At 41.8% G+C, this 15776-nt stretch overlaps 1 protein-coding gene and 1 pseudogene across 2 annotated transcripts in view; one reads left to right on the plus strand and one right to left on the minus strand.

Annotated features, from left to right (window-relative positions):
- LOC146986577 (cell adhesion molecule CEACAM8-like) overlaps window positions 1-3604 on the plus strand; it is a 79640-nt gene extending 76036 nt beyond the window's left edge. Inside the window, exons 3-6 of the mRNA XM_085780401.1 lie at window positions 510-782; window positions 963-1226; window positions 2284-2324; window positions 3380-3604. Of these exons, the coding sequence (XP_085636527.1) occupies window positions 510-782; window positions 963-1226; window positions 2284-2324; window positions 3380-3604 (803 nt within the window). The remainder of the gene's footprint in view (window positions 1-509; window positions 783-962; window positions 1227-2283; window positions 2325-3379) is intronic.
- The window catches only part of LOC146986570 (cell adhesion molecule CEACAM5-like), a 363100-nt pseudogene that overhangs the window by 289310 nt on the left and 58014 nt on the right, over window positions 1-15776 (minus strand). The gene's annotated exons all lie outside the window — the stretch shown is intronic.

Here is a 15776-nt window from a genome sequence, read left to right on the forward strand (position 1 = left end):
CCCTGTCTGCAGACATGGATTTCTATTATCTGAACAGACAACATGTTTGCTATATGAACTTTAACATTATCTGTCACTGTTGTGTTTAAAGTTTGTTTTCCACCCTGTTCTCCATTACTCTGGGTGTATTTCAGTATTTTCAGTATTTATTTCACACAACACACATGATATTTATAGACAGAGCAGAAAAGGAAGGAAGCAATTGTGTGGAGCCCAAGGTCTCCCAAGAAGCTATTTAAAGCTTATGGCGGGAGCCTGAAACGTAATACTAACGTAATACATATTCATACATATTTCAAGTGAAGTGAAGTGACCTTGTTATAAAGGCAGTGTTATATTATAGTCATATTAATGACATGATTAGAATATTGGTTGTTCATAATCTAAAATGAGATTTACCTTGGTTTTGTTTTACGTGTTCACTTGGCTCAGTCAACTCTCAGTAACTTGGTTAGTTTGTTCCTGTTTCCACATTTCTCTCACTAAATCCTCTATCTTTTGTCTAACAGAGAGAATAGTGGACGCCTCTGTCACACCATCAACAAACCAGCCAGAAGAGGGAAACTCTGTCAACCTAACCTGTGAAGCTGCTGGCTCTGTCTTCACCAGGAAGTGGATGAAGAATGGAGCAGACCTGACTGAGAGTGACAACATGATGTTTTATAATGAGGGCAGAGTGTTGTCTTTTCTGTCTCTGAATAAAACAGACAGTGGAAATTATTCCTGTATCCTCAGCAACCCCCTTAGCAGTGATGACGCTGAATACAACATGACTGTTTACTGTGAGTAACTTGTTGTACACTGTACATTTACTTTTCAATCTTTTCAGACATAATGTCATAAAATAATGTGCATTTTAATGTCAACATTAACGACTATTAACCACTCTCTCTCTCTCTCTCTCTCTCTCTCTCTCTCTCTCTCTCTCTCTCTCTCTCTCTCTCTCTCTCTCTCTCTCTCAGTTGGACCAGAAAATGTTCAAATCCAAGGTCCCAGTAGAATAAGTGTGAATGAGACTTTAACATTAAACTGCCTTGCTGAGTCCACACCACCTCCTACTTTCACCTGGAAACTGAATGAGACAGTGACAACATTCACTTCTGCTGTGCTGGAGAAAGACATTAAAGATGTTTCTGACAGTGGAAACTACACCTGTGAAGTGATGAATAGTTTAACTGGGAGAAATTCATCTGCAGTGCATGAACTGACTGTAACTCTTTTTCCAGGTACTAGACAGTGTTGGACGTTCATATTGTTGATACTCTTGCATATTGCATTTAGATGACATTATTATACGTGTGATTGTCAGAAGAGTAGCACTTCCTGAAGATTTGTCTTACACACCTTTTCTTCATGAGGTAGATTTATTCTCAGTTACTGAGTTACTCCACACAGCTATTTTTTTTTGCTGAAGCATCACACTGCACATTGATCAGTTTAGTTATTAAAACAGATGTGATACATTGCATATTTACAAAATGGTGTAAAATAAATGTTTTTATCCTATGTTTTTTTTATAGAACCACCAACAACACCACCACCAACAACACCACCAACAACAACACCACCACCAACAACACCACCACCAACAACACCACCACCAACAACACCACCACCAACAACACCAACACCAACAACACCAACACCCTTTCCATTCGGAATAGTAATCGGCTCTCTTGCCGGCGGAACTGTAATTGTTGCTCTTGTGTCAGGAGGACTTTATATAAAAAGGTAAGTAGAAACATATAACCACAGAGCCATTTTTTCTTTACTAAACACAATAATCATGTGCAATGACCGTAGACACCATTTTGAGAATTATGATAAAACTCATTGATGATATTCAATTAGGTGGACCCATGATTGATAAAGTGGCAGTTATAGCTCTGTTTTAGAACATACTATATTACCCATAAATAAATGGATACATGATGTCAAGTTTCATTACATTTACAACAACAACACAAAGTGTTAGCTACCGAGTACCTATATTGTTTTTACTGTGTTGAAAAAACGTTATCTAAAACTTACAATGTATAATAATAATATTGACCCTTTACCCTTTTAAACAGAGAAGAGCTGAAAAAAATCTGGAATAGAGACACAAGCACCAGAATAGGTAATTACAAGTATGTTTACAGTGTGTGTGTGCGTGTGTGTGTGTGTGTGTGTGTGTGTGCGTGTGCGTGTGTGTGTGCCTGTCTCTGTGTGTCTATTTATATCATGTTATTTACATGTTTGATTGAATTCCTCTAAACAATGTCCATTACTCATGTTTTAAAGGAGGTGAGGGCCAGAACAACACAGACTTCTCAGGAGATCAGGTAAAGCCACTGGGTTTACACGTCTTCAACTAGCCTGGTTACTTGGGTTACACAGATCATCATTAATCACATCTCCATGCAAGTATGTTCAGTATGTTCATGATTCTCACTTTCTTCTCCAATACGACTGTCTAGTCATATTCCAGGGTAGCTGTGAGAACACGTATGTCCAGTCCAATCAGTGAATCATCGGTATCCCTTTTAGTGCCCTGTCTGATGTATCTATGTCTATTGACTTTTAGTAGCATACAGTGATGCAGCCTGCGAAACTGTATTTTATTATTTAAACAAACCTTTAGACTGACAGTAGTAAAAATGGATGAACTGAGGTACAGTATTTCATTACAGAAATTCATTAGCAGAACATGTATCTGATCAGGTCTGTTCAGGTTGTTTCACAAAGGGCCCCTCACGCCATCTGTCATACTCAACTAGGACTTTTACCACAGTGTTTATTATCAGACTTTGAACCAGGAAGAAGGTTTTCAATGACACAATAGAGTGGATATGTGTCTTAACTGCACATGAAAGCCTAATACAGGTTTCCATGTCCATGTTGTTGCTTGTTCTTTGGCAAAACCAGACAATTATCTGTTTGATATATATTATGGTATAGCTATAAATGAGATTAGATTTTTATAGGATTACAGACAGGGAAGACAGGACTCCCTGAACTTTACAAAACCCACCCTTTTCCTCTCTATTCAAAGTCTCAGTTTGTGATAAGGCAAGAGAGATGTCTTCCTGCCCCAGCCTGTTACAGTAGGCAGCCCCCCAGGAGTTACTACATATAGTAACTTCCTGTGAATGTCATTAAAAATGTGTTATCTTTGAAGTTTTGTTTTACTTATTGTTCTTTGTGTCAATGTTTTTATTTATATTTAGAAAATTTTACTAACAGGAAGATTTGGAATTTTAAAAAAGGAGTGTTATCGTTAGAGTGCAGTTATGATTATTTAGTTAAGTATTTTCAGTGTCAGATTATTTAATACATAATTTGATGGACTCTGACTGGTGCAGCAGTAGGATCACCACTGTCTTTATTTCTTTTCCAGGAGCTGAACTATGCCGACGTCAGGTTTGTCCGGAACAGGGATGGTGGGACGGTTGACCTGGGGCCAGAGAGCAACACTTCAGAGTACGCTCAGGTCAATGTGAGCAACAGGCCTGCTGCAGCATCCTCCCCCCCTACATATGATGCCCACATGCAGAAGAGGACAGCTCCTGTTCAACCGTCAGGTGCTAATGGTGAACAACAATATGCTCAGGTTCGCAAGTAATGATCACATCAGATTTAAGACACGTTAGACGAGGCCAGAAGCAGCTAACATGTTGTCAGGGTAACCTGCACCTCCCTCTTGTTGTTTATGGAGGACTAATCTGGGCTTGAGTTTACCAAGGCAGGCATAGTTAATAATCAACCAACAATGGCAGTTATTGCCATGACTGAGGGCAGAAGGAACAATGTTGCCCCATTAGTTTGCACTTTATGATATATAATAGCTTTTATTCGCTTTTTTCAGCATATTCTGTACAGTCAATGCAAACATAAGTCATGTTAATGAAACTATTCTTTTTATCAAGTTGATTCAGGTGTTATGTTGAGCCTATTTGACAGTGGTCTGGTGTAATATGTCACTCCTCATGTATACAGTGTGATTTTAGTTGAGATTCAATTTTGCAGCTTGTCAGTTATCAGCCAAATCTTGGATGTATTCAACATATCATCTTTCTATCAGTACAGTTTCATATTATCATTATTAGTATTAGTATTAGTATTATTAGTATTATTATTATCATCATCATTTTTCCATGAAGGGATGGTCTGTGGCTACAATAATTCAAAATCAGTAGCATGCCAAAATAAGCAATAACAAGGTATTTCTCTCCAACTGCTGTTGAATGACCAAGAGTTTATGGCCAAAAGTAAAAAAAAAAAAAAAATCTCCATGAGATGGCCATTGCTTATTTTTTTGGATACATACAGGAGCAATAAGCACTCTGAGTGTTATAGAGCTGGCAAGCATGCGGAACTTCAGGACAAGATTACAGTTTGCCAGTAACAGTTGTCATGTGATAAGATGATAAGGTGCCCTCCCCCTATCAGCATGTCTAAAAGCCACAAAACAATAGGAAAATAATATGTGAGTAGGGAAGAGCAACTACGTAGCACGAGCAACAATTGTAGTTTAATTGTTATACAAACTGAGCTGTACTGTAGCTATTGGATACAGTGTGTTTACAAGGGCATACAAAAGATTTAATTGGTTCAGAAAGCAGAACAGGTTTTGTCTTGGGGAAGTTCTAACTGGACAAAATTCAAAATGCTTCATTTTTAATGTTTTTTTCCATGAACACACTGAATGAACAGAAACTTATGACAACCAAGAACTTTCTGAGGGATCATCTGTACAATGTCAATGTTAACCAACAAGTGAAATGTGATTTCAGTGACTGATTCTATCAGAGGAGAAGTGGAAATTTCAGCAGGGCTTGTAACATCATGCTGACCAATTGGTAGTGCATCAATTGTGAGAAAACATACTTCACACTATTGGGAATAAGTTTTATGCCACAATTTAAAACGTCTTTTGAGAAGCTTATGATGGGATAGACACAGAGATGAGAATTAATGCAACAAGCAACCATTACTTTTCGAGAGGCGGGGCTTCAAACAGCCGCATTCCTCTGTATCCTTGAGGCCGCCGTTTCCATAGAAACCGACCAAATCACTTGAAACTTGGCCTGTGGACTCATGGTGAGGCCCTTATCCATCACCCCGAGACCCAACTCTGTGGGAGCATGGGAAAGCCAAGTGGCCCCCCGGGGCCCCCCGGGGCCCCTAGAGCAACGGGACCAAAATATTCTGATAGAGGACTCTCTGATATACAACATATTTATATTTCATGATGATAACTTAAAGCATGTGTGTTTTGTCAGGAAAAAGCAGGAATGGCTGGATTCACTTTGATGTTTGACCCCTGTGACCTTTGACACTTACCAATTGGCTCTATGCACAGCTCCCCTACTTCCTGATCGTAAACCAGCTCCTTTATTTCCTGTCTTACATTATTGGACAAACTGATTAATCCAGGTGTGTCTGACCATTGTTAAGAGGTCGTCAGACACACCTGATTAATCAGTTTGTCCAATGTAAAACAGGAAGTAGAGCGCTGGCTAAAGTTCAGGAAGTAGTGGAGCTGTGTATAAAATTACTACAGTGGATGGGTAAGCCCCCTGGTGAACTTATTTACAATTTAGCCTCTTCGATCTTAGCGTTTGTGAGCTGTTGACAAAAAGACTTGTAAATTTGAACTCAAATCAACATGGCTTAATTTTCACTCATGATCACACTCAGCAGGCCTGACACACTTTAAGGTGTTGTCATTGCGTTGTAGACACTCGGAGTGGCGCTGTTGTGTCTAGCGCTGGCGCCGAAGGTATTGACATCGTATCCTATCTGTAGCTCCTCCCGGTAGTAAAGCATGAGACCCGAGCTTGTTTAAAAACAGGGTTTATTCACAGTCACCGACCGACCCGTGAGAACTAAAGAAAGTGAAAGTAAACAAATAGACAGGTAAATACATATGCTACTTCAGAGCTTGCAGCTTAATAATATTACACATACACACCAATAAAACACACCTCGTAGGCTGCACACTACCAAAGGGGCTGAATCTTGTCTTTTCTTCTGTCTTCGTCTTCTTTGTTTACATTAATGTCGTAACTCTTTATCTTTACATCAACTTTACCGAGTGTGGAGACAACCGACCGTGTTGTTTCTCCCTTGCCATGCTCTGCCAGGTGGTGTGTCGCTAAAGTGGTACCGTGTAGAAACAAATACAAAACAATGCACCCCCCTCAACTAAAGGGCAGGTAGGAACTAAAAAATACATAAATGAGAATTAATTAAACTGACATGTAGGCAGTTACACTCCCACCAAATCACCAGTGATTTTCTTAGAACGACTTATGGGAGACATATATAGTGTATGTAAACATTACTTTCAAATATTATCATGTAACAAATCAATAATAATCAATAAGACTAGTTGATAACACTGAGAGTGAGAGAATGGTACACTGTGGTCTTTATGCTTCCAACAGTGTGACCGTCTTCTGAATAGGCCTCTCCAGGTAGACTGGTTTGGAAGTGCGTCTTCCCATTTTATCCAGCGTTGGATCACTGAGTAATAACTTGAGTGTCCTCACTCTCCCATCCTTCCCAGGATGAACTTGCATGACCTTGGCCAACTTCCATTTGTTTCGTGGTATCCCATCATCCTTCAGAAGAACAATGTCATTGACCTGTGCATTTCTGCGGTCCTTAGTCCACCTTTGTCTGTTTTGGAGACTTAAAAGATACTCCTTCTTCCAACGTGACCAGAAGTTGTTGGCCAGGAGTTGAACTCGATGCCATCTCTTTCTGAGGTAAAGGTCTTCCCTGACGAACTTCCCAGGGGGAGGTGATATGATTGTGGACTTCATGGTCAGAATGTGGTTCGGTGTCAATGGTTCTGGACTGGATGAATCATTCAGGTTGTCCGTAGTCAACGGTCTGCTATTCACTACTGCCATGACCTCATATAGAAATGTTCGTAGAGAGAAGGAGTCAAGTTGTTTGGCAGACTGTTCTAGGATAGACATCAAAACACTTCTGATGGTGCGGATCTGTCTTTCCCAGACTCCGCCCATGTGGCTTGAGGCTGGGGTATTAAAGATGAACTCGCATCCCCTCTCCTTAAGTTCCTCTTGATCCATCTCTCTCAATGCTTCAACAAACTCTCGCCTCGCACCAACGAAGTTTGTCCCCTGATCACACCTTATCTGCCGCACTGCTCCACAAATGGCAATGAATGAACGCAGGGCATTAATGAAGGCATCCGAGGTCAAGTCATCGAGCATTTCAATATGAATTGCCCTGGAGCACATACAGGTGAGTAACAGTCCGTACTTCTTTAACTCTTTTCTCCCTTCCTTGATGTAAAACGGACCGAAACAATCCATGCCACAGAAAGTGAATGGTGGTGTAGCTTCTGTTCGGTCTACAGGAAGATCTGACATCCTTTGTTGTTCCAAACCTCTTCTGAATTTCCTGCACTTGGTGCACTTGTAGATATGTAGATAGTGCTTGACCAGCAATGATGAGATGTGGCTGTCTCTTGGAAGAACCGCGGGATGCTTTACATGTGGATGTAAGGGAGCATGAGTCAAGCGGCCTCCAATTCTAATGATATGGATTTAGTCTGTGCAGCTTGTACTTCGCTGGTGTCTCCTTGTGATGCTGGAGATACTGGATTTCTTGAGAGAGGTTTGTTTCTTGAACCAATCTTATGGTTAACTGTGCTTGCCTCCTTTCCTCTAGGCTTGTGGCTTCCCAGGACCGTGACATCAGACCTTTGACTTCTCTAGCGAGGCGCTTTAATCTAGCAATGGCTTTCACCAGTCTTGACCAATCAGAGAACTTGTGTAGGCGATCCAACAGTGACCTCACCTCCTTTGCCTGTGTGTCATAAACTTGGGCCTTCTTGAGCTCTGGGTCACTACTTGGGATTTCTCCCACCTTGACATCTCCAGTTGGTAACTCTTTCTGCCAAAGCAGGTCTGGGCCTGTGAACCAGTTAGATGTTAGCAGCTGGTCCGCTGAGAGACCTCTTGAGGCATGATCTGCCGGGTTTTCCTCCGAAGTTACGTACCTCCATTGTGCAGATTCTGTACTTTGTTTGATGCGTTCTACACGATTAGCTACGAACACATGAAATCTTCTGGCTTCGTTACTGATGTAGCCCAGAACAATCTTTGAATCTGTCCAGAAGACTTCTTGCACACAATCCACTTCAAGCTCTCTTTTGAGCATGTCACTGACTCTGACCGCCACTACTGCCACTGATAGCTCTAGTCTCGGTATGGTGGTCACCTTAGTGGGAGCAACTCTTGACCTTCCCATGACTAGAGTACAGTGCACTTCACCCGATGTACTGATCACTCTGAGATATGAACACTCTCCATATCCTGACGCACTGGCATCGGAGAAATGATGCAACTCATAGTGCAGAACTTCGAAGTTTGGTGGACGTAGCACCTCTGGATCTTCACACCAGCCAGGTTTTTCAGGTCTAGGAGCCAGGATTCCCAGAGAGGTCGCAGGTCGTCAGGTAAGGTGTCATCCCAACTGAGCTTGTCGCGACACATCTGCTGGACAATTCTTTTCCCTACCAGGATGAACGGTGCCACGAATCCGAGCGGGTCAAATATTGAGGCAACCGTGGACAAGACTCCTCTTCGGTTGAGTGGATTCTGTTTGACGACTACTCGGAACTGGAATTCATCTGAGGTCACACACCACTGAATGCCGAGCGCTCTTTCCACATGATGTTCACCCAGCGCCATGTCCAGATCTTTGGCAGCCGCAACACATTCCTCCTTAGGAATTGTGGCCATGACTTCCTCACTAGTTGAGATGAACTTATGCAGCCGGAGTTTGCCTGTGCTGCATAGTTCTCTTGCTTCCTTCACTAGTTGGATGGCTTGCCTTTGAGATGTGACACTTGCCAGCCCATCGTCAACGTAAAAATTTCTTTTGATGAACTGAACTGTGTCTTTACTGAATCTTCCCCGTCCTTCATCAGCAAGATGTCTTAGTCCAAAGTTGGCGCAGCCTGGGGAAGAAGCTGCACCAAACAGGTGGACTTTCATCCGGTAGATAGATGGTTGAGCTTCCAGATTTCCTTCCTCCCACCAAAGGAAACATAAGTAATCTTGGTCTTCTGCCTTTATAAAGAATTGGTGAAACATGCGCTCGATATCGCACATTATCGCCACAGGACCTCTACGAAAACGACAAAGGACTCCGACCAAGTTGTTTGTCAACTCTGGACCGGTTAGCAGATGGTCGTTCAAGGAAGTCTCCTGAAACCTTGCAGAGCAGTCAAAGACGACGCGGATCTTTCCGGGCTTTTGCGGATGGTACACCCCGTGATGGGGAATGTACCATGCGGGAGTCTTGTTGATGTCTTCTTCAGGAACCTTTTCTGCATCTCCGCGAGCTATGATGTCATCCATGAATGTTTTGTAGTCCTTGTAGTACTGTTCGTTTCTTTTCAGTTTCCTTTCTAAGCATCTGAGACGATGGATGGCGCAGACCTTGTTGTTTGGTAAGTTAGGTCTCTCCTTCTTGAAAGGTAGCGGCATCTCATAGTGACCATCATCGTTTAGCCTGATGCTCCCTTGCATTTGTGACAGGAATCGGAGGTCTTCTTGGGAGATGCTTGTGTCATCTGAAGCTCTTTCGATGAAGTCAGACTCCAGGACCTTGATGACATCTACAGGTGAGACTACTTCCTTGATCTGTGTTCTGCAGACATAACGCAGTTCACTTGTGACGTCTGAAGCCAACTGACAATCTGGAATGACTTGCTTCACAACAACTTGGTGACTTAATCCTATCGCGTCTCCATAATCCAGATGGAAGTTGCCATAGCCTACTACGCTCCAGCCCAAGTCTGTTCTCAATCCGAATGGCTGATTTCCTTCACCAGGCACCACCCGTCTTGGAACGAGAGCTTGAGGACAGTTGTAGCCAATTAACAAGCCAACATCACAACTTTGAAGAGGAGCTATCTCAGCTGCAATGTGTTCAAGGTGAGGCCAAACTTTAGCCGTCTCTGGTGTGGGAATATGTTCTCTATTTGCAGGTATGAAGTCTCTTGTATATGTCACCGGCAGAGGTATTACCTTGTCTGAGTAGAATCCTCTTACTTGTAAGCCAGTGACTCTTCGACATGGCACGATGGTGTTTCTTGAAGCCATGGTGGACAGCTTTAACTGAACTGGTTCGTTCTTTGTGTGCAGAGCCTTTGCAGTTTCTTCAAGGAGGAAGGTTGTGTCACTCTGTGTATCTAGGAGTGCGTACACAAGAATTTCACAATCAGGCTCACTTGTGGCTGACACCCACACCGGAATGATAGTGGATGTATGAGTGTCTTTGATGTTTGTATGACTCTGTTTGACATTGCCTCAAATGAGGATCTTACTGCTTTGTCTTGTCGCCGTTCAGTACTTCCGTCCTTCCACTTGTCATAGTTACCTGCTGCTCCATTTGCCTTTGTTAGCGTCTTTCTGTCTTTAGTGCGATTATCATGGAGGCAAGTTGGATGTCCTTTTTCACATATGTTGCAGGTCTGTCTCCTTTCACATTCCTTCGAGCGATGGCCGGATTGCAGACAGCCGAAACACAACTTGTTTTCCTGGACAAACTTGACACGTGCAGAGACTGTTTCATCCACTTGTAACACTTGAGTAAACTGTGACCTGCCTTCTCACAGAAAGCACAACTGGAAACAACAGTTTTTTCACCTGAGTTTGTTGCTAGCACCTTTGCTCCAGGAGCTCTGTTCCTTGAAACCTTGTTCTTCTCATTTTCACTTGGCTTGAGAGCATGGAGAGATGTTATTGGGTTGCAAGCGATTCTGGCTTCACGTGTGAGGAACTGAACAAAGTTGCTGAAGCTTGGGAACTTGGCTCTACGTCCACTTGCTGACCTGTCGCTCCTCAAAGAAGGAGAAAGAGACAAATGTATGCCTGTTGATTACTTATTTCACAAACTAGGAAAAGGAGATAGGAAAGGAAGCAGGTATCTAGTACAAAACCTGCAGATGATAAATGAATGACAACAGTGTGTCAGAAGACAAGTTTGACTTGTCCAGAATAAACTAGAGGAGGCACATATGGTTTAAGACAGACTGTAATGAAAACTTCATAATGTTATCCAGTGTAAAATCACTGATGAGAGAGTCGACAGGTAAATTAAAAAAGTACTGGAAAAATAACAAGAAAGGTTCATATCATCTCATGGGTTTGATAACTCAAGATTTCTACTTCAGTTGAGATCACCAACATCCAAATTGCTTGTTGTGCATTTCCAGAAAAAAAAAATTAAAATATATTAATATATTTACGAATCTCAAATGTTGTTGTTATAATAACTGCTAAACAGCTGAGGCAGTTTTGTGATTGTTGTAGTTATAGTGGCCACTGGATGATATTTTGACAAGGACTAGAGGTCTTAAATTTGAGGGTTAGGTGAAATTAATTTGAATAAGATTTTTTTTAATTTAGATATTTTAAATTCTTCTGAAGTGAAATTACAATCGCCACATCACAGTTGTATTCATCTGTTAATCAGTCCAATTGTAGTTTGTTTGTCAAGACTTATAGCGCCTAAAATCAGTTCTGTATCTGTATATGACACATGTGAAATACTGTATGTGCAGGAGCTGTGAATAAATGATGTATTTTTTCTGTTTTTATTAAGGTTAGGGGTTGTGTAGTGTTGTTTGTTTTGATTATTATATTGTTTATGTAGTCATATAGAGTAGGGGGATAGTGGGTCACATGGTTATGGGTGAGGATATCAGTAAACTGTATGTACACCTGTTGATTTCTCTGTGTGTGTGAGAGAGAGGGTGAGCTGGGCCACCAAATTACTTTGTTTATAGTTTCATGCACTTTATCATGAGTTTAATATCTTTTTGTTGTTGTTAAAAAAGTTTAAAAAAAAATCTGTGATGTTTCTTTAGCAAGACAGTGTTAATTATGTTACAGGGAAGTTCCCCTTTTATATACAGATTAACATCACTTCATCATTTTTGTCTGATGGGACATCATTATAATCTCATAAATTCTTGAGCTCTGGCCAAAATGTGCTCTGTGCAGTAACTGTGATCTTTAACCTTTGATGCTAATCAATTCATCTCTTAGCAAAAAATTAGCATGTTTAGACTAATATGAATTCCTTCAAGGTGAATTGGTATCTCGTCCTCAGCAATGAGAGAACTCTGCTGGGTCAGAGCTCATTTCAGGATGATGATGTGCATCACAGCTTGTTCCATGTCATCTGAAGTTTCATTAATTATAACAAGAAAAAACATCATTTGTTTTTCACTCCTGATCTGTTCATTCACCAATGATAGCACAGAAAGGATAAGAAAGCCATTGGTAATTTACAGTAATTAATTTTATCTTGAGGTCTCTAGAGGTAGCAGAAAGCTGCCACCACCTTTATTAACCTGTCTGGTCTCAGAGGCAAAAGGGTATCCAGCACAGAGACAGGTAGGTGTATAAATAAGTCTTTATTGAAATGAGTAAATCATTAAAATATGGGACCTCCAATACCAACAAGCCCCTCAGAGGGCAGACCCCAATGGGCCAGGCTGCTACTCCACAGCCCTGCAACACACCCCAAATGAGTGAGAGTTTTACACACACACACACACACACACACACACACACACACACACACACACACACACACACACACACACACACACACACGCCCACACACACACACACACACACACACACACACACACACTCTCTCTCTCTCTGGGAGAGACACTGCACACAGTAGGAACTCAGTATCACAACATACCTAAATATTGACCACTCTTTTGTGAGCTCATTGTGAGCAGGTCATAACTTCTATCAACAGGGCTCCCTAATCAATCACAGCTTCTGGTATGGTGTCAAGTTATTGAAACCTCCACTAGCACAGAAACTAACAAGCCCATGTCTAGATAAACATGTAAATGTCTGAGATATTTGAGTGATTTTTACTGCCCACTCAGGAGAAGATTATCAGTCACCAATTCTCCAAGAAAACTCTCCCGGAAGTTCACACAGGGAAAAAACACTCCCTTAAAATTAAAATATGCACTGCTGTTAATCATTAACAACAGACAGACACACATTCAAATGGCAGAGAAGAGGACTGAGCTGTAAACGTTGTGTTATTTGTTTTTATGTTGTCAAACCCTGACAGGGTCAATTTCATAGTTATAATGTCCTCTTATATTATTTTATTAAAGGACAATTCCAGGCAAATTCAACCTGGGGCTATGGTTTCCTAATATTTTAGGTCTAAAAGAATGAATCTGAATATTTTCTTTTTAATTGCTCTTGTTATGCAGTAGTTCTGTCTGTCCTTGCATCATCACAGCAGCATATAATAGGAGCGGACGGATCTTAGACGTTGAGCGCTTTCACACCTAATAGTCCGGACCAAGGTCCGGACTTAATTTTTTTTTTTCTTACATTGTTTCCATATCCACCTTTTTCCGAACGTCCAAAACGTAGCCTGTTTTGCCGGTTTTGGAATGTTATGTTTACGTTTCCATGGTTTCAGTAGCCGCGGTAAATGCATGGATTTTTTTTTTCTTTCCTCCAATGAAAATCTGTAAAACGCATGGATCATCACAGCAGCTTTTAACAGTGGATATCACACAAATTGACATCTGTGTTAAAAGCCAGCATTAATAGATCCATGCGTTTACCGCAACTATGACAACGCCCGAAAACCATGGAAACGTAAACGTAAAATTCCACCAAACCGGAAGCCAGTTTTGACCATAGATGACGTTCGGAAACTTGTGGATAGTCCAGTAAAGTTCGCTTTCACACTGCTATGACAGTGGACTAAAGGATCTACCGACGTCATGACGGATGAGCGTGCGTCTGACGTTAGAGCATAGAAAGTGCTCTGAAAAAAATAAAATAAAAATATGTGTTAAAAAAGAAAATAGCCTACTGCTGGAAAGCACGCTGTGGTTTGTAATCGCGGTGCAGAAGAGTGAGTTTAGAGCTGATGAAAGGAGAGAAAAAAGAGGGTTGTGCCGCGACGAAAATGCTCTCATTGATGAGAGCGGCAGCGATCAGCAATCAGCTGTTTTGTGTAGTGGAGGACACACACGCTATGCGCACACGCGATCCTCCTGTCAGATGCGGCTGCATCTCTCCAGGTCACTTGTGTGTGAGTGTGAGAGAAATAAAAGCTCTGACTTGCTGGGGCAGACGTTGTTTGGTGTCACCCGCTGATAAATATCCATCTTTTTCAGACTTTTTTCGGCGGAAAAAATATATAGGCTATTCGGGTCAAATAAAAAAATAGGCGATATAAAAAAAATGCATGTATCGTTTGGGGATTTACTGTTTAATTCGTGTAAACGTTTACAAGTGTAGCCTACACTGACACACCCATCCCTCTGACCAAATCTGGATATAATATGATCTCCTCCTCTCCCCAAGTGTTGCCGCGGCTCCTCTTTCCTTTTTTTCTGTTTATTTACTATTTTCGGCACGTGCGAATCTGACGTTATTTCCTGTATTTGGTCTGATAGTTCGAACCTTCCAAAAAAATGCTTTCACACTACACAGCAGCGGACCTTGGTCCAGAATAGTCCGGACCGAGACCACCTCCTGAGGCTGGACCAAAGACTCGGTCTTTAGTCCGGACCGTGGTCCGGGGGAGCTTTCACACCTGTCAATTTGATCCAAACTATCTGGAAAGTCCGAAAGTCCGGACCAAACGAGGTAGGTGTGAAAGCCCCCTTAGACCTATAGGGCTCTAATTTCGTGAACTAGGTGCAGGCGGAGCGGATCAGGCCTGCGCCTCGCCTTCGCTTCGCCAACGGGGAGTGGTCAGGAGCAGATTGCAATTTTACTTCGAAACGCAGCGGAGCGCATCCCGCCTACTTCCCTCCCACCGGCGCAAATGGCATAGAGGGAGGAGAGAAGGCGTGGAGTGGGTTTGACACAGCCGAGTCAGATCTTCACCAATCAAATGAGCTCCTCTCCTCGCCTTTAAATCCGCCACGCGCGCAAGGCGGATGTTTGATTTCACCGTGGAAGAGAAGATTTGAATCAGCACCTACAGATTACAGCATAGACATTCAGCACATCTATATCGATTGTCCCGTCACACTGATGACAGATCAAAGGCTGCACAGATAAAAGATGAGGATGGATTACTGCTGTGTTGACACTACACGATTATCTGCTATATTTATGTATTTACTTATTGATTTATTGAGCCGCATCGTCACGCGACCATAACAAATAAAACTGAAAACAAATAAACCATCATCTCTCACAGCAAACCACAATCAGCCTGGCATCATAGTCCGCGATGCCTCCGTTACGCACAGCTGTTTGTTTATGTTGTGATCTGTGCACACGTGTTTAAATATAGGTTACTAAATATGAGTGTCTTTATAAATGGAAAAGGGGTGTGTGTGTTTTGTTTTTTGTTTTTTTTTACTGGGCAACAGCTCTCAATCTGTCAGAGCAAGTGAGACGGGAGGAAACTGATGTTCTGGTCCGGTCCAAGCTGGCAGTGTCCGGTCGCGCGAACAGACCTCACGGGCTGATGATGCAAAAGTAGTCTGGGAGGGAGGAGGTTATGATGTTATCCAGGTCTATCTATCTATCTATCTATCTATCTATCTATCTATCTATCTATCTATCTATCTATCTATCTATCTATCTATCTATCTATCTATCTATCTATCTATCTATCTATCTATCTATCTATCTATCTATCTATCTATCTATCTATCTATCTAACCTATATTTAAACACGTGTGCACAGATCACAACATAAACAAACAGCTGTGCGTG

The sequence above is a fragment of the Trachurus japonicus genome, chromosome 6 (assembly GCF_045865225.1).
Source record: "Trachurus japonicus isolate A0001 chromosome 6, Traja_1.0".
NCBI lineage: Eukaryota > Metazoa > Chordata > Actinopteri > Carangiformes > Carangidae > Trachurus > Trachurus japonicus.